Consider the following 25,528-nt stretch of genomic DNA (forward strand, 5'->3'; position numbering starts at 1 on the left):
TGGTGGCGCATGCCTTTAATCCCAGCACTCGGGAGGCAGAGGCAGGCAGATCTCTGTGAGTTCGAGGCCAGCCTGGGCTACAGAGCGAGATCCAGGACAGGCCTCAAAACTACACAGAGAAACCTGGTCTCAAAAAAAGAAAAAAGAAAGAAAGAAAAAGAAAAAAGATGCCAAGAAAATATTGAAGATTGGAATTATGGGTTCCAAAGATTCTCTTGGAGCCATATTTTCCTTTTGTTGTTGTTGTAGTAGTTTACTTGAGACAGGTTCGCTCTATGAATTCCTAGCTGTCCTGGAACTTGCTCTGTGGACCAGGCTGACCTCAAACTCACGCAGAGATCCCCATCCCTTTGCCTCCCAAATGCTGGGACTAAAGGCATGCACCACCATACTCAACCCAGTTTCTAAGGGAATTCACTCAGCTGCATCATATAGCTGCTGGCCAGTGAGGAACAGGCCCAACTTTGGGTCATTGGAAGCAGAAGCTGTGAGCAGGGGTAGGTGGAGATTTTGTAGTCCTGAGATGGGAAGAGGACAGTGAGTGCTCCATCCCAGCCACAGAACCATCTGGTTTATACCAGAAAGAGGATGAGGTAATGCATTCGGTGTTTATGCCTCGCTGTGCTGGAAATCTAGATAGTAAAGGGTTAGGAAATTTGCACACATTACTTCTAATAGTGAGAATGTGAGAGAGCATTCCATTTCCCTACATTTCAGGTTCCCAAAGCCTCTAGTGTTCAAACCCATATTGTGGACAAATGAAACTAACTGGTACCAATTATCTTGACAGTAAAACTCAAACCTGAGTGTGGCAGGGCAGACACGAGGGAGAACCCTTTGCTCCGTTATGAAGGATATATTTCAAAGGCAGTGCGATACAGTGAGAAACATTTCCTTTTGTATCTCAGGTTTCTTTTTAAAACGAAGTTTGCAGCTCACAGTTTGTGGCTTCATCAAAAGAAGTTTCAGATCCCAAAGGTGAGATAACTCTCACCTGGAGCCCGTGTGTCTTTCCACCCTCTGGCTGGGAACAATCACCTGGGAATGATTCCACCAGGTGGCTTCCAAGGTCCAGCCTACTCGGTTGAAATCTGACACTGACAGCGGCTCCCTGGGAGCTGCTGCGGTTCGCTCAACAGGGAACCAGGAAATGCGCAACCTCTTTATGTCCGAAAACCAGCTGGGCTCCCTGGGAGACGCATCCGCCATGGGAAACAGGCTGTGCTGTGGGGGAAGCTGGTGAGTAGGGCCGAGAGGTGGAGGGGACCGTCTCCGGTGGTGGATATGAAACCCTGAGAATCAGAGAGAGAGCCTGGAGGGACCGTGCCTTCCTCCACCCGCCACGTCCAGGGTGGAGCACCAGAGCCGGACCTTAGGACGCCCTAGAAAACACAGCAGCAATCTGTAGAGTGTAGAGTTAGCTGGACCGATGAACCGGCCTTGTGTCTCTCTTCTCTCCTTTCCCTTTCCTGCTCGCTCTCCTTTTCTTTCTTCCCCAGACCATACTAATTGAAGCGTTTGAGTGCTCTTTATGGACGGCCACTTATAATGCTAGTCAACTGTCCCAACACTTCCGTAAGTGGTCTTACAGTTGCTCCCGGTCCAGAAGCAGAGGCTCAGGGAGGTTAACCAATATGACTGTCACGTGGCTAGTGACTTAGCAGGTAAAACAAGATTCCACACGGGCTGCTGGACTTCAGAACCCATACTTTCCTCGCTAGGTAATCATAGAGGCGATCAGGGATTGAGCAACAGGATTTGGACAAGTGTGTGTTTGAGGTGGCAGAAGTGGGAAGGAGAGCGTCCATGGGAAATGTGAATGTAACTTTTATGCGATTTGCTGTGTGGCCTCAGGCAGTCCTGTGATTTCTCTGGGCCTCACTTTTGTAAAAATGCACAGTCCCTGCTGTGTCGCAGCATAGGTTTGTTTTGGAGAGCAAAAGCTAGTAAAAACAAAAACAGATGACGACAACAAAAAACACCTAATAATAGATTATTTGTGGTTTTATAAATTTCCCCCCAGGGTGTCCACCACTACTACAGACTCCCAAATACGGCTTTGTCCTGTCATCTGCCTTCTGGCTGGATTGTTCCAGGTCTGGGACAAAGTTCAAAGATTACGTATTTCCAAATAAAGTGAGAGAAGAGTGAGGTACATTGGAAAGCACCTACAATTTGAAGACAGAAGCCTGGACTCAAGTCCTGTGCCTGCTAGTTCATTTATCCATTTGGTTACTGAACAAACATTTACTGAGCACGTGCTGTGTACCAGGAAGTGACAGATGCAGAGGGTGGCAATAATAGGAAATTTGGATAAGCATAGCAGTGCACACCTTTGATCCCAGGGGTTGAGAGGCAGAGACAGGTAGTTCTAGGGTTGCCAAGGCTACATGATGAGCACCTGCATCAAACAATCGATAGGTCTCTGCCTATACCTGCCTATATTTGTTTACATTATTTTTTTTATTTGTTTGACTTTTGAGACAAGTTCTCTCTGTGTAGTCCTGGAACTCACTTTATAGATCAGGCTGGACTGATCTGCCTGCCTCTGCCTCCCCAGAGCTGGGATTAAAGATGGGCACCACAACACCTGGCCCTTATTTACTTTTTGTTTGTTTGTTTATTTTTTGAGACAGGGTTTCTCTGTGTAGCCGTGGCTGTCCTGGAACTTGCTCTGTAGACTACGATGTAGAACTCAAATTCAGAGATCCACCTGCCTCTGCCTCCCAAGAGCTGGGATTAAAGGCCTGCGACACCACCACCAGCTTAGTTTGCCATTTTCTATCTCTACCATTTATCTAGTCACTCATCAATATTGATGATGTAGGATGTTTCCTATTTTGAGATAATAATTCCACAATAAGTATCCATATCTACCTATGTATGATTATGTATTGGGATTATGAGATTGCTATATCAGACAGTTAATGCAGTTATGTTTAAAGATCTTTATCCTTACTGCCAATTGCATTCTGAAAGGATCGTTCCAATTTTTATTCTTATGACTACTGTGGAAAATGGCCTGTTTAAATTCTTTAAGTCTAATCTCAAACTAATTCTGTCACCTATGACTATCAGGTTGTGTCCGGGTTCTATGCAACATCCAACTTGGGAAGAGGCTCTGTCCACTAAAATTGGATGGTTCTGGTCATGTATTCTGTGACTAATATTCTCTCTCTCCACTTAAATAGAAACAAGTAGGGAAAGAGGAGTGACAAGGGGCAAGGCATTGGTTCCTACCGTGTAGCTCTGACAAGGCAATCGTAACACAAAGCGAGAGCTGAAGCAGCTGAGGAAGCTGGAAGACAGAGAGAGGCTGGCTTTCTGCCAGACCACCTTTACTGTTTAGCTCAAGACCAACTCCCTGGCTCTAAGGAAGTTGCCTCAAAACTAAAAATCACTCCAAAACAGAGTGTGGAAAACATGTGTGGAAAAATCCTGGTTCCCCCACCCCCACAGGAATTCAGACAACATGATTTAGATATCTGCATGCCTCTCTCTTCCTTTAATTTCCAAGAGAAGGAAACTTCCTGAGGAGAGGCAAAATCAGACAGACAGGGCTCTGGTGAGATCTGGAAATATACTAGCAAGAAGCGGCTCCCAGAGTCAGTCTAAAACTATTCACCCTGTTTCCTCAGACAAGTGTTGTCTCCCAGGGCATCAATCATTGACGGTCACGTAGACATGCCGGCTCCATAGGGACCCCAGGAGCGTGATTGCTGAGTCACTCCCCAAATTCGGTGTTCCCAATTCTGTAGCTGGAGTGCTCCAAAGGGCATTAAAGGTTAAGCAAAGCATTTCTCACTTCTGTTCACTAAAAACAAGGACAGGGCAGCAAGAAGGGTAGCTACTTACTGGAATAGAGCTCTGGGGGGGGGGTGCTTAACGAGATAGCCCTGGTGGTCACAGCTCCTATGACTCCCAGAACTCCCAGGTTGCCAAAGATCTCCCCACCCCCACGCCCCAAAAAAATAGCACTGAAGATTCAGTCTCTGGATCCAGGAATATATTCCATAATTTGGCAGATTTCCCTTAGCCTCTACTGGGATTAGCTTGATAGACAATCCCAGAATAGCCTTCAAAGCCAGCAACATCCCTGGCATGTAGTGCCCGGTTGCCTAAACCTGTATTTTGGATTTGGTTATGTCAGTTTTACCACTCTACTTTCCAGAACCATCCATCTGGGAGAGGTACTGTATCCTTTACAAGTACTTTCAGGCTGACCCTGGCACAGAGTGAATCTTTGGGGTGGTGGGAGAAAGTCATCCAAGAATGTGAAGGAGAGCCCACAGAGCAACTGAGGTGGAGAGAACATCCAGAACTCTTGCACATGGGTGATCTGTTTTTCTACACAGGAGCTGCCCATCAACTTTCCAGAAGAAAAACAAAACAGGTAATTGGGGGAGGGTATTGTGAGCAAGGGAAATCCGTGAAGACAGTAAAACCAACATCCTTGGAGAAGGCGTAGAAAAGAGACATGGCATTGGATAAGACAAAGGGAGGTGATATAACACAAAGAATCTTGAGTTTATTGGATCCAAGGCTAGCTCTTCACCTCTGGATCTTACCTTTCCCATTACTTCAGAGTGGCAGAGTTGGTTGCTCCGGCTTTCATTTACCCACAAAATACCACTGAGCACTTGTATTGTAGGGGAGCTGTTCTGTGGGTTCACAATGAGGAAGAGAAGCCTAAGGGAAGGTTCCAAGGTCTCAGCTCTGGAAGAGCTGAAAACCAACTCTGAGAGGCAGATTCATGTAAATACATAATTATAATATCATCTGCTGGTGTACAGCAGAATACAGAGAAAACACCGATGCCATCGGAATAATGCAAAGATCACCAGTCAGTAGAAGAGGGTGCCTGCAGAGGAGTTAGCGCATGCAAATGCTTGGGGGGAAGTAAATGGTTTGATTGAAAGCGGCCCAATGGTGTAGCTGAGCACGTACCACATCTTTGTAGTAGCCTGTTAAGTCATGTGTCTTCCCAGGTCCACCGCTGTAGATTTCCCAAGAAAGAGGAAATAGCTTACTCATCCTTATCTCCCCAGAGGTTGGCCCAGAGCCTAGCACAGTGTGAGCTCTGGCTGGTGAGCAAAGAGGATGGAAGACAGTAGAGCCAGGTAGAGAATGGGTCAGGTGGTGTATCCTGGGGAAGAGCCTGGGTGTGGGCTAATAGAAGTGAAAGGGCAAATGAAGCCAGAGAGTTGCTAGAAGCCCGCTCCAATAGTCCAATAGACACTTGAAGAGGGCAGTCTCAGTAGAGACGGGGAAGAGAGAATGAGTTTAAGGTGGCTTTCTTCCCCCCACAGGGAGCCAAGCCAGACCCACACTGAGCATATTGAAGCAGCAACAGCCCCGGCAGAATGGCACAAAGGTAATGACAGTCCCCTCTCAGGCTCACTCAGAGGAGGGATCCCAGTGCTCAGCTTTTTCACCCCCAGGGCAACTTCATCTCAACCATCTGTAGAAACCTGCTGTGTCAGTCTGGGGAGATAGTTCAGCAGCACTGATGTGCAAGCCTGACTATCGGAGTTCGGATCTCCAGAACCCAAATAAAAGCCAGAGACAGTAGCGGAAGTTTCTATAATCCCAGCACATCCCTCCTGGGAATTGGGAAACAGAGACTGGAGAATCACTGGACACTCTCCAGCCAGCCAGCCTGGCTTATGCAGCACTACCCAAGAAAGATCATGTCTCAAACAAGGTGGAATGCAGGGGCCACACACACACACACACACACACACACACACACACACACACACACACAGAGGAAGGGTGGAACTCCTGTGTTACCTGGCCTCCCAAAGGAGCAAAGTAAAGGAATCTCGGTCTAACTGACCCTGCATGGGACGTGAGGGGCAAATCAAACCAAGAGCCTCTCTTAATTCTGGTAATTTCTGCCAGGTCTGTGAGACACCAGCACCCATGTACGAGCAAGTGTTACACCGGCCAGGATCTCAAAAGGAAAGTTCACACTCCACAACGGAGGAGAGCAACTTGCATTATGCGGACATTCATGTGCTCAGCCAAGTGCAGCCGTACTCTGGCAAGAAGGTGAAACACCCGCATTTAGAAACTGCTACAGAGTATGCCACCCTCCGCTTCCCCCAGGCCACACCTCGATATGACAGCAGAAATGGAACCCTGGTGTGAGCCCTTGGAAGGAAGTCCTGGCTTCCACGATTTTACAGTACTGTGGGGACAATTTACTGTTTTTGACAGTTGGGATATTGGCCATGTTGTAATCTTAAAGAACACCAGAACATCTGGAATTGTGGGTCCCCCTGCTCTCTCCACTATGAATCTTTTGGTTTGCCACAGTTATTGTGGAGTTGTGATAAGGCTATGAGTGGGCTGAGTTCCCAGTAATATTTAAGTGTGCAAACCAGTCATCCTCTAACCCCTAACATTACGTGGACTCTCAAACGCAGCAGGAACCCTTTATGCACGTTGGCTGTTTCTGGTAGGAATTATTTAATGATATTTGGGGGTTTTTTTGTTTTGTTCTTTTATTTGCCACATAGCTGAGGATGGCCTTGAAATCCCGATCTATCCCAGTCTCCCACTCCCAGTGCTGGGATTACAGACATGTAGCCACTGTGCTCAGCTAATCATATCCCCTTTACACACTTTTACTCCAAAACCTCGGAGGACGCGTTCTGGAAAAGCTTTCGGAGCTTTTGCACACGGCCCCAGGACTGCTGTGGGAAATTAACCTAGTCGCTGGGTCAAGGGCTCCAGACCTTAGCACAGAGATGGGGACGGGGACTGACGGATTCTAAAGTCTTCTTCAACCACGGGCCGCAAGGACTTCAAATTGTGGACACTAACAGCCTGGAGAGGACAGCCTGGAGAAACTCTCCTTGTAGAAGGACTGTTAGCTCTCTTCTGAGGAACCGTTAGGATCAATAAATAAATAGTATGAAGGACAGGCTGAGTGATTGTTCCTGGGGCCGGGTTTTGCAACATGTCCCAGCCCACAATATGGAAGGATCCAGCCAATGGAGATGCCTGCACATCCTACTCTCTAGTCAGCGGTTGGGATACGTACGGCATGGTGAACAGAGTGCAAGCTCCCATTGGCTGAAGGCGGAAAGTGGGCGGGACCATATGAGCGAGGAGACTGGCAGGGGTTGTGATCTGGGGGCTAGAAGGCGGGTCCAGAATGGTAGGGGCGTGTTCTTGACCGGCTGGAGGCGGGGCCTGCAAGGCAGGAGGCAGGCCAAGGCTTGCACTGGCTGGCTCTCGTCCCGGCCAGGCAGGCCTGACCTATGCAAGCCTTCGTGTCGCCATGGCAGCAGGAACGCGCAGCTCCGAAGAAGCGCCTTCCAGCCTGGTAGATGCTGAACCAAACGGGCAGATAATTTAAGAGGTAGGTGCCGAAAAGTGGTGGGTAGCTGAGAAATATAATTATGACCTGTTGAGCATCCAGACTGGAAGTAGGGACATCCGGCGGGGACGAGGTGCGGGAGGGGTGAGGGTGGGGGGTGGAGGCAGAAGTTTTGGGGTCTGAGCTCTCTCTGCACCCTGTAGAATTTTAGTGTACAGTTCTGCTTCAGACTTTAGAGCTTGGAGATGAGTTGTAATTCACTTCCCTTCCTTAACCCATCATACCACTCTCCCCAAATACACCTGTTGGTTCGTTAAGAGGATGATTTCTTGAAAGTGGGCACTGACAAGGGAATTGCAGCGCGCCTGCGAACACACACACACACACACACACACACACACACACACACACACACACACACACACGTTGATAGTATCAGTCTTGTAGAGAGTCTATGTGAATTTACAACGTTGTAGTTTTACATAAAATTTAGTCGTCTCGTCCTCATTATCACCACCATCGATACAGCAATTGCTAGGCTTGTTCGCTAACACAGACCCAGTTAGTACAAGTGGGTTCAAAAGAGATGGGCTGGAAGACTGCCTTCGTTGCAGACTGTTGGAGCAGCTCCCTCGCTTATTGTTGTCGAGGGGTAAACAAAAAGCCCCTTCCAAGGGTTCTTAACTATGAGGGTAAAATAAAATACTGTAAGTAACACTATGTAAACATAAAATTCTGTAGACAAACTCTGCCTTAGAATGATAAATGCTGGCTGGAGAGATGCCTCAGAGGTTAAGAGCACGGGCTGCTCTTCCAGAGTTCCCGAGTTCAATTCCCAACAACCACAGGGTGGCTCACACCATCTAGAATGTGGAATCTGATGCTCTCTTCTGGCATAAAGTCAAACATACAGATAGAGCACTCATATACATTAAAAAATAATTATAAATGCTAAACCAGGTGTGGCATGGTCACAGGTGATCTCACTACTTGGAAAGTGGAGACAGGAGGATCAGGAGGAGTTCAAAGTCATTCTCTATAGAAAATTGGAGGCCAGCCTGGGTTACATGGATCCCTTTCTCAACCTCCCACCCTCCACCTCAATGTATATGCTGTCTGTGGTGGTTAAAAGTCTTGAGTATACAAAATAAGAAGTTCCTGAAGAATGGAAGGTGTGTCAGGAGCAGATCATCTGGTATTTCTTCTGCTTATCTGAATATATCCTTTGGGGCTTTTTTTTTTTTTTGACAAGTTTAGGAAAGACATGGGGGGGGGGCGAGCCAAGAAAACATCCTTCTTATTTCTGTGAAATTGCTTTAAAATATCACTGAAGAACTAGAGAAATGGTCCAGTTGTCAAGAGTGGTTACCGCTCTTCCAGAGGACCTGACTTTAGTTCCCAACAGCCAACTCAGTAGCTCACAACCTCCAGTAATTCCAGCTCCAAGGGCTCCCTCCCCATCCCCACTTCTGGCCTCTGCGGCCACCATCTCCATCCCCCCTATACACAACACATAGATAAGAGAAAATGCAGCTGAGATGGCCCTATTGTGATCACAATAACTTAGCTGCTCCTCAGGGTCCTAAGTCTTCTACTTCAAGATAAATCGGGGCCTGACTCCTCCTAGGTTAATTTAGCTTTTGAAGTTTTTCCTCCTCCTATGTGTTTTCACATATCGTCCTTTCCCATTTCAAGGTGGCCCCGAGTCGGCTCTTCTAAGGACACTGAAGATGGGGACTCACATGGTTATGAGAGTCTGTAGCTCCACGATGCCTGGTGCAGCCTCTGTAAGTTCTGGTGTATTGTCAGGAGTGTGGTGACCTCACATGAGCGTGGCGCTGCTCAGGAGTGTGATGACCTCACATGAGTGTGGCGCTGCGCAGGAGTGTAGTGACTCCTTTTTTGTTCCTCCTCCTTCTAGAAATTCCAGCTCACTTGGGCATTAGTTCCTTATTTTTTTTTCTGGAATTAATAAAACCAGGCTGAGATTGGAAAACTCTAGCTGTTAGTCAGTATATACACATTGTTTAAAGTTTGTTCAAAAATAATGTTAATTACAGAACATTTGAGAAACATTGCAAATTATGATTTAAAACATTTAAAAATAACCCATAAGTCTCCCATCCAAAAGCAAACTGTGAATATTCTAGGCTATATTCTTCCAGTCTTTTCATCTCTGCAAATGTTTTCCGTGAGATCCTATTATACACGAGCTTTGATGTTGTTAACTTTGTCCAACGTTTATTTATCTTTCATTTTATGATTTTATTATTTTACTCTGTGCGTATGGGTGTTTTGCCTCCATGTATGTCTGTGCACCACATGCCTGGTGCCGACAGAGGCCAGAGGAGGGTGTTCAATTCCTTGAAACTGGAGTTGCAGACAATTGAGAGCTGGCATGTAGGTGCTGGGAATCCATCCTGGGTCCTCTGGAAGAGCAGCCTGTGCTCTGAACAGCTGAGTCATCTCTTCAGCCCCTGCAGAGTGACTTTTTGAGGCAGAGTTTTGCTAGGTATCCTCGTCTGGCATTAGGATCATTGTGTAGCTCAGGCTGGCCTCAAACATGAGGGACTCCTCCTGCTGCCTCAACCTGTGGAGGTCTGAAATTCCGAGTAGGCACTACTGTGCCTCCATCGGCTATAATCGTCTTGACCATTTATCGGCTCCTTTTTGTTGGACTTCTAAATCTCTCCACCACTCACATTGAAAATAAGCAGCTTGGGGGCCAGAGAGATGGCTCTGTGGTGAAGAGCCCTGACTACTTTTGAAGAGGACTTAGATTTGATTCCCAGCACCCACATGACAGCTCACAGCTGTCTGTTACTCCAGTTCCAGGGGATCTTCTGACCTCCATGGTGCTCAAGAATGCATGAAGTGAATGGACACATGCAGGAAAACATTCACATGTTTAAAAAAGAAAATAAGTAACTTCAGATTACTTGAAAAGATAGGAACTTTTTTTTCACCCATGGGTTGGTATTTTATTTTTGTTCCTTTAAATAAACCATACTTTATTATGTATAACAAAATACAATTTATACATTAAATAACATTATAATGAATGACTTGGTATAATTCTAGTCAAAGACTTTATTTTTTTCGTATATGTGTGTGTACGTGCATGTGAGTGGGGGTTGGAAATGGAATGGAGTCTGATCCCTGGTAATGGCAGCATCCTTAACCTTTGACCATCTCTCCAGCCCAGATACAGTTTTGTTTTGGGGGCTTTTTGGTGGTTGGTTGGTTGGTTTTTTGAGACAGGGTTTCCTTCTGCAACCACCCTGGCTGTCCTGTGACTAGCTCTGTAGACAAGGCTGGTCTCAAACTCACAAAGATCTGCCTGCCTCTACTCCCCAAGTGCTAGGATTAAAGGCGTGCACCACCACTGCTGCTGCCGCCGCCACCACCACCACCACCACCAGGCCAAGATAAAGTTTTAAACAGAAGAAAAAAGCAAGAGTTTTCAGGGTACAGAACCCTTCCCCACAGGAAAAAAAATTTAAACATCATTTTTTTTCTAAGTGGATCAACACAGTGTGTTCAGGGACTAGTCATGTCTGGTTCCTGCTGCACCAATGGTCAATGGAGTTGAAAAGAGAGTCCAATTTTCACAGCCACGCTCTTGGAGGAAGAACACATGTTGGATTATTTTTCAATGCAAAAATTTTTCTTGTTCTTCAGTACAAAGCAAGCTGGTTCCATATAACCAGATATGAACATTTATTTTATTTTATTGTTTTTTTGGTTTTTTTTTTCCCCCGAGACAGGGTTTCTCTGTGTACTTTTGGTGCCTGTTCTGGATCTCACTCTGTAGTCCAGGCTGGCCTCAAACTCACAGAGATCCACCTGGCTCTGCCTCCCGAGTGCTGGGATTAAAGGTGTGCACCACCACCATTGGGCAATATGAACATTTTATAGAATAAGTAACCTATAAAGGAAGAATTGGGATTTCAGATTTTGCGTACATCCCTCAGAGGGCAGCTGAATGTCAGAAATCTGGATCCTGAGATGTGAAGACCCTGGGTCCTAATGAAAGACTGTTTTTTGCTAGTGTAATTAATAACGGTGAGGCCAGTAGTGATTGACAGGGGGGAAGGAGCACTTCAGGTATTGTCCTAGTAGAGAGACCCAAAGGTCACTTCCAAAGGATCCACCAGATGTCGCTGTCTTAATCTGATTTTCAACCACGGGCTATTTGGCAGACCATTTGACATGTGATTTAAAAAAAAAAAATGTGTAGAATACATTTGCATATCTGCCTTGGCACAGTTTGTATTAAGCACTGCCATCTGGTGGTTACTTTGGCAACATTCTACCATGGTCTGTCACCACTCTGCCTTGTTTTTCCTTCTGCCCATCTCTGGCTGTCACACACCCTGTGCACTCTGTCCCCTCCTCTAGACTCACCTAATGCTGAGTTCAGTTTTTCTATTCTTTCCTCCAGCCTTGGTTCTTGACTCGGTAAATGATGTGTATACATAAGTGGATCTTTCAGTTCTTCAGGTTTTTTTTTTTTTTTTTTTGCTAAAAGAATAGTGCCTGGCATATAAACATATAATAATAGGGACCCAACATATATTTAATGAAAGAATACATGGGTAAAGGAAAAGAAAATACAAGAGGATACCACAGGTTATATTTGGCTGGTGAGTATCGTAAGAGACAAAGATCCAGAGCCTTACATGAACTGTAAGGGCTAACTGATGGCATACTGAAGTACTAGACCTTTGGATTTATTTATCTGTTTTTTGTTTGTTTGTTTTTCCAGTGCTAAAGATTGAGTTTAGGGTCTCACACAAGCCAAGAAAACACTTTAGCACTCAGCTGTATCTGCAGGCCTTGTAAAACATGGTTTGTTTTTGAAGCATGGTCTTATTAAATTGCCAAAATAACCTTGAACTCTCTCTGGAGCCCACCTAGACCTTGAATGTGTGAACCTCCTACCTCAGCTTCCTGAAGAGCTGGGATTATATAGGTCAGTGCTATTAGGCTTGGCTTAGACCTTTTTTTTTTTTTTTAAGGCATGGTCTTATATGGTCCAGGCTGACCTTGAACTCACTGTATAGCCAAAGATCACATTAAACTCTGGATCCTCCTGCAGCCAGCCACCTCCCAGTGCTGGGATTACAGTCATGTGACACCATACTTGGTTTGGTTTTTGAATCTTTTTTTAGGTTTATTTTATTTTATGCATATCAGTATCTTTTCATCTGTATGTTTGCATGCCACATGAGTCCATGGTGTCCATGGAAGTCAGAAAGGATGTCAGATCCCCTGGAGCTGGAGTTATGGAGGGTTTGTGAGTTGCCATGTGGGTTCCAGGAATCAAATCCATGCCTTCTTCAAGATTAATAAGTGCTTTAAACCACTGGGCATCCACTGAGTCCCACTGATCTTTTCATTAAAAAAAAAAAAAAAAAAAAAAAAAAAGGATTAGTGAATTCAGCCAGTTTGGTATTTAACATCTACAATGTACCAGACAATAAACATTCTTAGTTCTGGGATAAACCAGTAACAAAACATACAAAATTCCATCATGAGCTTCCCTTATGAGCAGGGAAAAGCTAATGACAAGTGAACAATAAGTGGGATATGGTGGTGCAAGCCTACAACTACTGCACCTGGGAGGCTGAGGCAGGAGGATAGCCAATTTGAGGTTATCCTTCAAGGGTGAAAAAAGAGGGTTGGGGAGATGGCTCCGTAAAGTCTCTTCGGAAAGCACAAGGAGCTAAATCCGATCCCAGAGCTCCTGTAAAGAAGCCAGTGTAGTGGTGTCCACTTTTAATCACAGTCCTGAGGAGGCAGAGACAGGCAGACTCCTGGAGCTGGCTAGTGCGCCCCAAGTACCAGTGAAAGACCTTGTCTCATAAATAAGGTAGATGTCACCTGACCTCTGGCCTCTACTTGCATGAATACACATGTACACAAGTGCCTACATGCACACATATGTACCCACCCACTCCCCACACAGAAAAAAAAAAACAAGTAAACTCAGACTATCCAAGGTGATGATGAAGGCTATTGGGAAAAATAAAAATAAAACAGCCAGAGGCACATAAGAGTGCAAGTATGAGGGAGTATTGTCGTTTAAAATAGAATAGTGAGTGAAGGACCAAGGTCTAAAAGAACATTAGGGCAGGGATCTGAAGGAGAAGCAGGAATGAGCCATGGGTATCTGGAGATGAGGAAAACAGATTAAAATCAAGAGTGGTTAGAAGAGGGCCTCAGTTAGCATGCATAAAACCCTGGCTAATTCTCAACATTTAAAAGAATAAAAGGAAGAGAAAGAAAACAAAACAAAACAAAACTCCCAAACAAAAGTGTGGCCAGAGAAGTTTCCTGGAGAAAGCAGAGCCTGAAGGGGGCATGCTGGTCATGTGGACAGCAGGGGAGGAGGGGGAGGGGTGGGGCACTTGAAGCAGGGAGGCAGTGGGAAAATGAGCTGAGACATCTAGGAGCTTTCCAGCCTGGATAGAAGTGATCCAGGGGAGGCCTTCAGAGCCAGACACAAAGAATGTCTATTTGCCGTGGTACAGAAAGGGAGTGTGTAAAGACAATGGGCACCGGGTAGTAAGATTTTGAATCTATTGTCTGAGAATGATTATGATAAATATAGACTGGCAAGTGGAAGAATCTAGAGACAAAAGAGCAGTTTAGGCATGTGGTATACAGTGAGAGAGTGCTTACGCAGCATGCACGAGGCCCTGGCCGCAACCCCCAGCCCTGTAATACATACATACATATGCACGTACATACATACACACACAGTTTAGAAGCCAGGACATGTTTGCCATTTTGGCCGCTGGGTACAGGCCTTTCTGTGTGTGTCTGGCTGCTGTCTCTGAATGCAAACATAAAAGAAGTGAGCATGTGGCCCTTAAAGAACCCAACTGAGCCGGGCAGTGGTGGTGCACGCCTTTAATCCTAGCACTCAGAAGGCAGAGACAGACGGATCTCTGTGAGTTTGAGGCCAACCTGGTCTACTGAGCAAGATCCAGGAAAGACGCAAAGCTATATAGAGAAACCCTGTCTCAGAGGGAAAAAGAAAGGAACCCAACTGATAGGAGAAAACAAAAGGGAGACTAGGGAATTATTTCAAAGGGTCATTGATTATTTCATTGATAGTTTTAATTAATGGTTTATTTAAACTGCCTTTCTGCTTCTTTGCATCATGAATGACAGCCTGTAGTGGATGTGTTAAGTTTTTCATAGGTGTGAATCTCATGCATTTTAGTTTTACTCAGAGAGGAGTCACATGCAGTGTTTTCACCAAATGACAGCTTTGTTTAAGGCTGAGAGTCTTAATTATGGAAACATGTTATTATATTTATTAATAGATGGTTTGAACATATTTGCTAATGTTTCTTTCACTGGTTCATTCATTCGTCTAAGAACATTAGTTTAGTACCGTCTATGTTGCAAGCATCATATAGATGTACTGAGCTGTGGCTCCATGCCAGGCATGTGTAGCCATAGGCTCAATTCCTAGTGCTCTATAAAGCTTCAGGACCCAGACTTTGGCTTCACCACTCAATATTTAGGTCAGGAGCAAACTCTTTTCCAATCTCCCCTCATATGTAAATAGCAAACTATTCATTGTAATTGTGACCATCAAATGTATACCTATTAATGCTTCAGCTAGGACTTTGATCATAGCAACACTAAATCAATTTTGCTATTCCACTAAATATTTGAGTGGCTTTTAGTTTGGAGAGGAAGTGCCTGCCATTGTCGTTGGGATAATGCAGGGCCGAGGAGGTCAAACAGAAGCAGAATCCAGCAGACGCAGGAATCTGTGGAGAGCAGTTTGAGGCAGTCCTTGCCTTCTCCTGGGCCTGCAGCGGTGGGAGGGGTCGCAGCTCCCAGAGCGCTTTGCGGGTTTTCCCATCTACAGGCATCACATTGTATTGATTATTGCCCCAGTCACTCCTCCTAACCCACTTCCTGTCCCAGCTCTTCTGTTGATATCACAACAGCCTGGGGGAGGAAAACCAGAATAGAATATATTTATTTATTTATTTATTTATTTATTTATTTATTTATTTATTTATTTTTTTTTTTTTTTTTTTTTTTTGGTTTTTCGAGACAGGGTTTCTCTGTGTAGCTTTGCGCCTTTCCTGGGACTCACTTGGTAGCCCAGGCTGGCCTCGAACTCACAGAGATCCGCCTGGCTCTGCCTCCCGAGTGCTGGGATTAAAGGCGTGCGCCACCACCGCCCGGCTTAGAATAGAATATATTTATGTTCCTTAGAGCTAAACACAGTTCTTTACCAGGCATGATAAACACATCTTCTGAGCAATTTGAGGTTGTACGGCCCAACAGGAATTTTGTGCTTTTTCCAATCATGAGAGACATGCTGTATGTGATCTAATCTAGTTTGAGGAGACATCTCAATTGTCTGTAGGACAGTGGAACAGAATATTTTGAAGTTGTGTCATCTATATTTAAATGAATTAAAATTAAATATCATCAAAATTCTAGTTGCCTAATTGCCTTAGCTATATTTCCAGCATTCAATAGCCACATGTGGCTAGTAGCTGCTATTTTGAGCCACACATACAATATAGAATATTTCCATCTTTGAAAGTTCTAATAGACACTACTTCTCTAGGTTTTTGGGAACTGTACAAGTTTTTGCCATATGCCTTAAAATAAGTCACCATGATTTTATCTTAGTTTCTACAGCATGCCATGAAGGACTATTGCACAGGGCACAAGCCCAGACCTCAGAGGTCTTTGTTTCGATCTCAGTCCCTGTATTGATTTTTTGAGAGACTGTAAGCACCTCACTTGGTGTGGGTTCTTTCTTATGTGAAATTAATAGTTGGGCCAATAAAATCATTATTTTGGACATTTAAAATCTAGTATGGGGACTGGAGAGAGGGCGCAGTGGTTAAGAACGCTCACTGTTCTTCCAGAGTACCTGAGTTTGGTTCCCAGCACCCACGTTGGGTGGCTCACAACATCCTCTAGTTATAGCTCCAGGGCACTCACCACCCTCTTCTGGTGTCTGGTCTCCACAGAGACCTTCACACACATGGCGTATTCTCACACAGACACACAGATACACATTTAAAAAAAATTCAGTTATAGCTAGGTGTGGTAGCATGTCATCCCAGCGTTGGGAGGCAGAAACAGTAGAATTAGGAATTCAAGGACATCTTTGACTAATTAGGAAGTAGGAGACCAGCCAGGGGTACCTGAAGCCCTGCCTCAAAAGACTAAAATGATAAATCAGTGGCTTACTAAGTCTTCCTTCCAAAGCATTGAGCTCACAGGTATTGCTCTCATCAAAGCCTGTTGTTTTTGTTTTTGTTTTTGTTTTTGAGAAACAGTGATCTCTTGGCACAGATGACCATCTGCAGGCCTCTGTCTGATGCCCGACTGACTCATCAACTAAATGTTTTGGTTTGCATCATTAGGTGTGTAGATGTGCTGCATGCAGTTCTATGCAACTGGAAGTTCCATGCCTCTGTTTATAAAGGACTCCACTGCCGTAAGCATAGGTTCATGAGTTTCCTGGTAGTACTTTGCCATGAAGTGAAGGGATCACCGTTCCTTGTCTTGGCAGTGACACTCCCAGCTAAATGGTGAAGGAGAGAGAGTTCTTGGCTGCTCAGGGTCAGCTTTGCTCCAGCTTCAGCCAGAGTGGAACCCACCGGATTTAACCGGCAAAGCAACTGGTTCAATGCAGGGTTGACGCTCTGCTTGCTGTGCTCAGAGGCACACAATGTTTCCAGGAGACTTTGTCCCGTTCCCCCCCCCCCCCCCCCCCCCCCCCCCCCCGCAGCTTTGCATATCCAGTCAGGCTGCCCCAGTAAGGCTCCTCCTTTCCTCTAGTGACTAGAGGAGGAGGTTATTTATTAGGTTAACTAAGACTCAGTCGGCTCACAGTGGCTTTTCTTCCTGAAGTCCTAATGGGGTTTGAGAGGGGCATCCAGGATGGCTAGAAAGTGGTTTGTAATTCCTTGATTATTGAGTTTCGTGTCCCTGACCAGCTGTGTCCTTGGACAAGGCTCTGACTTCTCTGGGTCTTAACACTCTGTAAATTCTCCCCTTCTGTAAAGAATCACAAGATGGAGTGTAATGTGGACACTCTTTTGACTTCCTTCCTCCCTCCCTCCCTCCCTCCCTCCCTCTCTCTTTTCAAAGATCAGTTTACTCTGAACATGCAAATGACTAGTGTTCTTAAAAATAAACAATCAAAGTGGTGACCTCAGCCAGGTCACAGAAGGGAGAAGTCCTGTTATACTTAAGGAAGCTTTTACCTGTCAATGTACCAGGGCATTTTTGGTGCTTTGTTTAAATTAAAAGCACTTATAAAAACTCATTAAAATATGATTTGTTTGTTTTGTTTTGTTTGTTTTTCGAGACAGGGTTTTTCTGTGTAGTTTTGGTGCCTGTCCTGGATCCTCGCTCTGTAGACCAGGCTGGCCTTGAACTTACAGAGATCTGCCTGGATCTGCCTGCCAAGTGCTGGGATTAAAGGCGTGCACCACCACCGCCCGGCTGCCTTTTTTTTTTTTTTTTTTTTTTTTTTTTTTTTGAGAAAAGAATCTCACTATGTATCTGTGGCTGGCCAGAAACTTGCTATGTAGACCAGGCTGGCCTTGGACTCAAAAGAGATATACCTGCCTCTGCCTCTAGAGTGCCAGATCTGACTTGTATATATATATTTGTTTGCTATTGAAAGGACTGCATGTAGCTTAGGCTGACCAGAAAGTGACTATGTAGCCAAGGATGACTCCTGAGCCTCCTGCTTTCAGCTCCCAGTAAAAGAATCACAGGTGTATACCACCATGCTGGCTCTTAGCAGCTATTTTATCTTTAAAATGAATTAATTAGTGTGTGGGAGAGCATGATATGTGTATATGGGAGCCTGTACCAGAGAGGAGTTCTCCATTTCCACCTTGAACATGGTTCCTGGATTGAACTCAGGTGTCAAGCTTCTGTAAGAGCCTCTCTGCCCTGAGCCATGTTGTCCACCTTCCCCCTTACAGCAGTTATTCTGAAGAGAGAAGAGACGTGTGTGGTAAAGCCTTGGTCACCCTTGAATTCTCTCTCTCTATCTCTCTTTCTCTGGTTTTTCGAGACAGGGCTTCTCTGTGTAGCTTTGCTCCTTTCCTGGAACTCGCTTTGGAGCCCAGGCTGGCCTTGAACTCACAGAGATCCGCCTAGCTCTGCCTCCCAAGTGCTGGGATTAAAGGCGTGCGCCACCACCGCCCGGCATAAATTATCTTTGATGTTTCTGTTGTGATGCTATGATCTGTTTAGCACTGTCCACTTACTTATACCCTAATATTTAAAGACCCCCCACCCCACCCCACAGCTTCTCTCCTCTGACTCCTTTTTGTTTTGTTTCTTGTCCTTCTACTTCCTCTTCTCTGGCTGCCTCACTCTCCAGCCCCTCGTGGAAAAAGGTTGCTGTTAGTCTGAAGAATGGGCTGGGGGAATCCTGTGACTCACTCCTTTTCCCACCCACCTTGTGGTGAGGTGCTTGCAGCCTTAAGAGAGCAGTGAATACGTGTGTGTGTGTGTGTGTGTGTGTGTGTGTGTTCACGTGCGTGCGCGGGAATGCCCGCCTCCAAACCTGCAGTGTAGTGATTGTAAGCATATGCTCACGCTGGCAAGCCCACTTGTGTCAGCTCGGGGGTGTGTGTGTGTGTGTGTGTGTGTGTGCGCGTGTGTGTGCACGCGTGTGTGAATGCTCGCTGCGCGCGCGCACCGGTCCGGAGCGTGTGCGCGCGCCCTCGGCTTCCCCGCACTCACGGGCAGCCCGGGGCTGGCCGCCGGCGCCTCTTGCCTCTCCGTGCCTGCGGTGCGCGCCCTGCTGTTTCTATAGGAACCAGCACGGCGCCGGGCCCCTCCGGCTGCGGCCCCGCGCGCGAGCATGCCCAGTGCAAGCCGCTAGTTTGGCTCGGGTCTAGGTTTCCAGTAAGTGGCATGCGGGACTCGGGAGCGATCCCAGGGAGCTGAGCCGATCGCCTTTGTGTGCAGAGAGAGGAGGAGGTGGCGGCGGACCCCACCCGGGGAGCCCCACGGCAGGAACAATGCTAGCCTGCCTGACCCGCGGGAACTTACTGGACGTCCTGCAGGAGGGCTTCAATGAGGTAACTGCCCTGCTCCTCCCACCCCCAGCTCCCCGTCACCCCGCGCCTCCCGCCTAATCTCCGGAAGGGGATGGGGAGGGGGCATCCTCTGGGGGAGCCCAGAGCACATCATACGTTAGGGTTGAAGAGCCTGGGTGGCAGAACCAAGGTGGTGGGTGCGGTGCAGACAGATGCACGAACCTGAGGACATCGGAAGGGCGGTGGGCCTCTCTCTAAGCTGGACGATTACCTTCCTGAGCGCGGAGGACAGTAAGGACCACGCACTCAGAAGGCATCTCCTTGCAGGGAAGGTGGTCCCCACGCCTCTCAGGGATTCTCCAGGGACATCCTTGAGGGAAGCCCTGAACAGGAGGCAGCGGAGCTCTTTTCTATTTCAGGAGCTAACCGGATGAGTCACGGGAGGGGTGTGGTGGTGTGGCATTGGAAGAAAGTTTGAGAGGGCAGGAGACTGCGGGTGGTCCACACGAGGGGCCCCTTCCAGTGTGATTTGCCTGAGTCCTGCAAGTTAGGTCCTCCACTACCGAGGACAAGGTTGACCGAGAGGAGCAACCTGGGTCACAGGCCCAGTTTTAGGAGCCAACAGGGGCTCCCTCCTATGAGAACTACTGTGGGGAGCCTCAATCTGACAGGAAAAGGTGGGCTAGGGTTGACTCAGGCTTGTTTTCTCCTCGAAAGTTCCTCTCAGAATTCTGCTACCTCTTCCATTTGCTTCTTTTGTGGCCCAGGTGGTTCTGGGGTCTTGTCTGAGACCTTTGCCATTTGCCCCTCCCTGCTCCTCACCCATCCTTTTGGTTGCTCTAGCCTGGCAGCCACGAAGGCACAGGCTGTTGGGCATGGCTTCGTGCCCACCTTCCCCTCTGTCCACCTCTCCCTTCTCCATGGATTTCTTAAATTTAAGATTTCTCCTGGTTGGGGGAGTGGGCTTGGGCATGCTGTTCTTTTGAGTGCCCTACCACTGCCCTGCTTGCTCTTCCACCCTTCAAGACAGCCCTTGTGTGTTTAAAATCAGTTTTTAGTCAGGTAGCATAGGAAAACACACCCCCGCCCCCCAGTGGTGACTGAACCTCGGGCCTTGTATATGCTTGGGGCTGTACCACTGAGCTACACCCCAACCCGATTTTCTTCTTAAATATTAACATTGCAGGCAAGATGGGAGAGCCTTTTGTTCCATTCTCAGCCCCCCCCCCCTACCTTTCCCCCAGAGGCAACCAACCATTCTCACGAATTTCCATGTCGGATTTTTTTTTTTTTCCCTCCCGCTGCACGACAGGCTGCCTCCTTGATCCCTGTTTCTAATTAAGAAGCCCCACATTCTGACCTGCCTTGGAGCCTCCCCCAGCTCTGGCCCCTGTGCCCCAGCCTTGTTCCTGACACACACAGAGAGAAACGGAAATGTTCGGCCAGTGTGGCCAACTGTGCTGGAATTTTCCTTTGGCTGAGGGGTGTCGCCGCCTTCGTTAAAGGGCAGAGCTTGTATCCTGCCTGCACGGGCGGGCCTCCTCGCCTTCACATCACTCCTGAATGAAGACATGTAAGGGAATCGGTAACAAAGAGCTACAGACCCAGAGGTGAAACACAGGCAGTCAGGAAGCACACCTCTTTAAGTGCCTCCAGTAGTCACATTCATCCGTTCTCTCTCTGCACCCCTGGGCCTTCTCTGGTCCTTAGCTGTGTAAATCCGACCCATTCATTGTGGCACCAGCCCCTTGGTCCTCTCACGGCCCTCCCCCTTTTCTGTTCTAACCCGGCTCTCTGGTGTCAGGACCCACCTTCTGATTAGAAGGCAGCTGGCACCAAGCCAAGTCCTAGTCTTTGCTTTCGGCCGGTTTTTCATTTCTAAATCTTTATCGGAAGACCCACGTGAAAACGGAGCGGCCTGGCCATCATATCCATGCCTCTGTACACGTATATTACCTGACATCCAGTTCTTCCAGAACAAGGGGAAAGGGGCGTGGAAAATACTCTTTTTCCTATGGTGGTAGTGGAATATTCCTAAAAACAACAGCCAGACAACCTTGCAATTAATTCTTCTGTTTAGAGCAATTCAGTAATGTGTCTTTGCCCACTGTGGTGTTTGAATTGTCCACCCACCCCATAAACGGCTCTCTCTGCAGACCCATGTACTCCTTAGTAGTAGAATCCTTAGTAGATCTGAACTCTGCAAACCAAAATAGCACTTTGATTTTATACCTCTAAGTAATATAAATACCAATGTTACATTTGAATGATTCCCTAGTTAACATAAATTTTCCCATACATAATTCATTTTCTCCATCCCACCCTGCCATACACTTGCACATAATCATGCTGCTGAACAACAGTCTGAGGGAAGTAATTGGTACGGTTGGTGGGGGCCTTGTTTGATCTAGTCCAGGCTCCAGGTTGCTTAATAGGCCCGGTAATATTCAGTCTCTTTTGCTAGAATCATATGATAAGACTGTAACTGGAGACTTAAAAGACGGTGTCAGAATACGCTTAATTCCTCTGAGAAATTCTTTCTACTGAGGCTAAGAATGCCACACATGCATTCAACTACCTCTTGGGAATAACTAAGTATATCTGAAGCTATCCTTCTTCACCCAGATGGTTTATTATAGGTCTGTGTGGTTAGGGCTGCAACCTCATTCTCCATGGCAGAGAAAACTCCCACAGGAGACAGGGCTATGGCCTTAATTGGTTAATTATAAAGAGATCCAGCAGCAGAGAGAAACCCTGCCCTTTGAATCAAGGCTTCCCTCTATGTATTGTTGGTCTTTCCTCAATCCATATGTCACTAAATAGAACTGCGTGTGACAGAATCTTTTCAATCACATTGCCCACCTAGAGTCCTGGCCTCAGCACGCCTGGCAAAGAAGTCACAGAACTGATTCATGTCAGAGATGCTACAGCAATCTCTTGTGTTGACATGGTTAATTTTGACTGTGAATTATCCATAGATTTTGGCTACTGTCATTGGTACCCACCTTGGCATTGTGGGTTTTCTGTAATTCTCTACTTCCCTATTCTGCTTTTGTTTCAAAGCTGTTTGTGTGTGTGTGTGTGTGTGTGTGTGTGTGTGTGTGTGTATGGTGTGGTGTGTAATGTGGTGTGTAATGTGTGTGGTGTATGTGTGTGTGCATGAGATGTGTGTGTGATGTGTGTGTGTGGTACGTGTGTGTGGTGTGTTTGTGTGTGAGATGTGTGTGTGTGTGGTGTATGTGTGTGTGTGAGATGGGGTGTATGTGTGTGTGAGATGTGGTGTTAATGTGTATGTGGTATGTGTATGTATGTGTGTATGAGAGAGATGTGTGTGTTTGAGATGTGGTGTGTATGTGTGTGTGATGTGTGTGTGTGTGTGTGTGAGATGTGTGTGTGTGTTATGATGTGTATGTGTGGTATGTGTATGTGTGTGTGTGATATGGTGTGTGTGCAGCCTCGAAATTGATGTCAAGTGTCTTCTTCAGTTGTTCCCCCCTTACTTTTTAAAAAATAATTTGTTTATATATATATATATTTTATGTACATTGGTGTTTTGCCTGCATGAATGTCTGTGAAGGTGTCAGGTCCCCTGGAACAGGAGTTATAGACAGTTGTGAGATGACATGTGGGAGCTGGGAATTGAACCCGGGTCCTTTGGAAGAGCAGCCAGTGTTCTTAACAACTGAGCCATCTCTCCATCCCCTCTCCCCTCACTTTTTGAGACAGGGTCTCTCACGGAACCTGGAGCTCACTGATTCCACTAGCCCGCCTGGCCAGCGAGCTCTGGAGATCCGCCTGTCTCTGCCCAGTGCTAGGATTGCAGCTGGGTGCTGCTGTGCCTGGCATTTTACATAGGTGCTGGGCACTGGGTCTTCCTGCTTGCATGGCAAACACTTCACTGACTGACCCATCTCCTGGGCCTGTTGTTTCTGACACGGGCTCTCATGTAACCCAGGCTGGCCCTGAACTCCATATGTAGCAAAGGATGACACTGAATTCCCGATCATCCTGTCTCCATTTCCACAGTCCCTCAACACCTATTTCAAGCTACTTGGTATTGGTTGTTAAATTAACATTGTCTTTGGCAATATGAATTTCTGCCAGTGTTTTTCCTGGGGGATAACCTCCTTTTTAAAAACTTTGGTGTTTGTGTTGGGAGACTTTAATAGACCTATGATTATGGTATGGTTTGACCAATAACATTTGTTTATTCATTCATTGGATGAGGGGAGTACATAGAGCTATTGAAAATTATATAGGGAGAGACAAAATCTACTGGGAGAGCTCCAGCAGGACGCTTAATATGTCATAAACACCACAAAAGAGTAATGTTTATGGGAGATTATAGAAACACTTTCTAACTAATAAAGCCATGAAAGGAAGCAAATATTTATCCACGTTTGTGTTCACTGAGGTCAGATCCCCCCGCCCCTGCCCCACTGCCTAGCTGGTATACGTGTGCAGGCCATCACTCACCAAACGCTCACTGAATTACTGTGTTTACCAGGCACTCTGCCAGGCTCTCGAAATAGAAGCCGAATAACAGAGTCTGCTCCCTAATGGAGTTCACAGGCCAATGAAGATAAAGAAAGCCTCATGCTTGGGAACTTTGTGGTGATACAGACATCCTGCTTGTGGAAAAGAGTGAACTTCTGCCTAGCTTTGATGTGAACGGCTAGGAGGTTGGAAGTTAAGGGAATGACTTATGAACACATTGGTCAGCTGGAAGCCGGTTGTCTGACCATGTGGACAGGCAGATTTTTTTTCCCCTACCCAGTTTTCTCCAAGTAGGAAAGGAACATATTAAAAAGCCACCTCGGGGTTGGGGGTTTAGCTCAATGGTAGAGTGCTTGCCTACCAAGCGCCAAGGCCCTGGGTTCGGTCATCAGCTCTGGAAGGAAAAAAAAAAAAAGCCACCTCAAGGTTCATAGGCTTGGCTGGGGGAAGTAGCACATCGTCGGAGTCCCAGCTACTCAGCAGGTTGAGGCAGGAGGGTTGCTTGGTCCACATGTTGCATATTTATTTAGTCACCATGGGCAACATAATGAGTCCTTGTCTGGGAAAAAAAGGCTGGGAGGACGAGGGTGGTGAGATGGTGAGTAGGCATTGGCCACCAAGCCTGTGACCTGAGTTCAGTATCCAGGACCTCCATGGTGGAAGAGGAGAACTGAGTCCTGCAAGTCATTCTCTACACACACGCCATGGCAGGCGTGCACCGCCCCCCCAGTCATATATAGATAAATATATAAATAAATGTTTTGTTTTTAAAGGGAAGGGTAGGGGCAGGGAATTTATCTGCTCGACATTCCCTGAGAACAGAGTGTGAGCCTCTGTCTGGCCTCATCCTGTGAAGGGGATGGATACTGAGGAAGGAAGAGGATAGTCAGGCAGGAGAGCTGCTGGAGCATCCTCTTTTAGTGCCTCGTGCTTTCCATGAAGTAGCGTTGCAGCATTGGCTCAAAAAGAGGCTCTCAGACGTTCCGGCAATGAATTCCTCAGTGCTTTGCTGTAGAAATTAAACGCCCATTAAGTATTTAATGTAACGAAGGACTCCGCCTCTCAGCCTGACTTTTTTCTATCTAGACTGACTTCCTCACTCCCCACCCAGCCTCCCTGGCTTTGTTCCCACTGGCGCCAATGCCAGCCCAACAGATGCTCCCTGGCTGAAAGCTACCAGGCAGCCTTGCGTTCCCGGCGCTGAGTGATGGGCAGACCAGGCGTGTGCGGCCCTGATAGGGCACGGTTTGCCAGGTGCCACTCCCCCAGGCAGTTTAGAGAGTTTAAGTGTGCATAATACTTCATCTGCCTTGATGGGCTTTGTCTGGGCTGTGAGGACCAAAGGCTCAAACCCCTGCTTTTCTGAACGCATTTCTGTATTAGTTCCTAAGCTAACTGCCATTGAAGTGGTCATCGCATAACCTTCATTGGCCACAATGGGTAAGGGGGTGAATCCTGTATCAGAAGCTCTGAGGGTAGGCCAGATGATCTGCTTTTAAACTAAGAGACACCATAGACTATAGACTGATTGATGAGATTATAGATTGACTATAGATGCATTGATTTATTCTCATGCGTTTATCGAGCACTTACCTTGTAACGTGTATTCATGAAGGAACAGATTGTTTAGAGA

At 46.6% G+C, this 25,528-nt stretch overlaps 2 protein-coding genes across 5 annotated transcripts in view; both read left to right on the forward strand.

Annotated features, from left to right (window-relative positions):
* Window positions 1–1,069: 1,069 nt before the first annotated feature.
* Window positions 1,070–6,931, forward strand: C7H11orf52 (chromosome 7 C11orf52 homolog). Its single transcript, XM_028864911.2, has 4 exons — window positions 1,070–1,239; window positions 4,356–4,393; window positions 5,310–5,374; window positions 5,905–6,931. Exons 1-4 carry the CDS (start codon window positions 1,151–1,153, stop codon window positions 6,151–6,153), a joined length of 441 nt encoding a protein of 146 aa, XP_028720744.1. The 5' UTR covers window positions 1,070–1,150; the 3' UTR covers window positions 6,154–6,931.
* A 293-nt stretch (window positions 6,932–7,224) lies between these two features.
* Window positions 7,225–25,528, forward strand: part of Dixdc1 (DIX domain containing 1) — an 85,959-nt gene continuing 67,655 nt past the window's right edge. For 2 of the 4 annotated variants that reach the window (XM_028864906.2, XM_028864908.2), the window contains exon 1: window positions 19,104–19,440. In XM_028864906.2, the coding sequence (XP_028720739.1) occupies window positions 19,381–19,440 (60 nt within the window). In that variant the 5' untranslated portion in view covers window positions 19,104–19,380. Of the gene's footprint in view, window positions 7,373–9,025; window positions 9,118–19,103; window positions 19,441–25,528 lie in introns of those variants that run through there. The other 2 variants (XM_037207501.1, XM_028864909.2) reach the window with 2 other exon arrangements.

This window comes from Peromyscus leucopus, chromosome 7 (genome assembly GCF_004664715.2).
Source record: "Peromyscus leucopus breed LL Stock chromosome 7, UCI_PerLeu_2.1, whole genome shotgun sequence".
NCBI lineage: Eukaryota > Metazoa > Chordata > Mammalia > Rodentia > Cricetidae > Peromyscus > Peromyscus leucopus.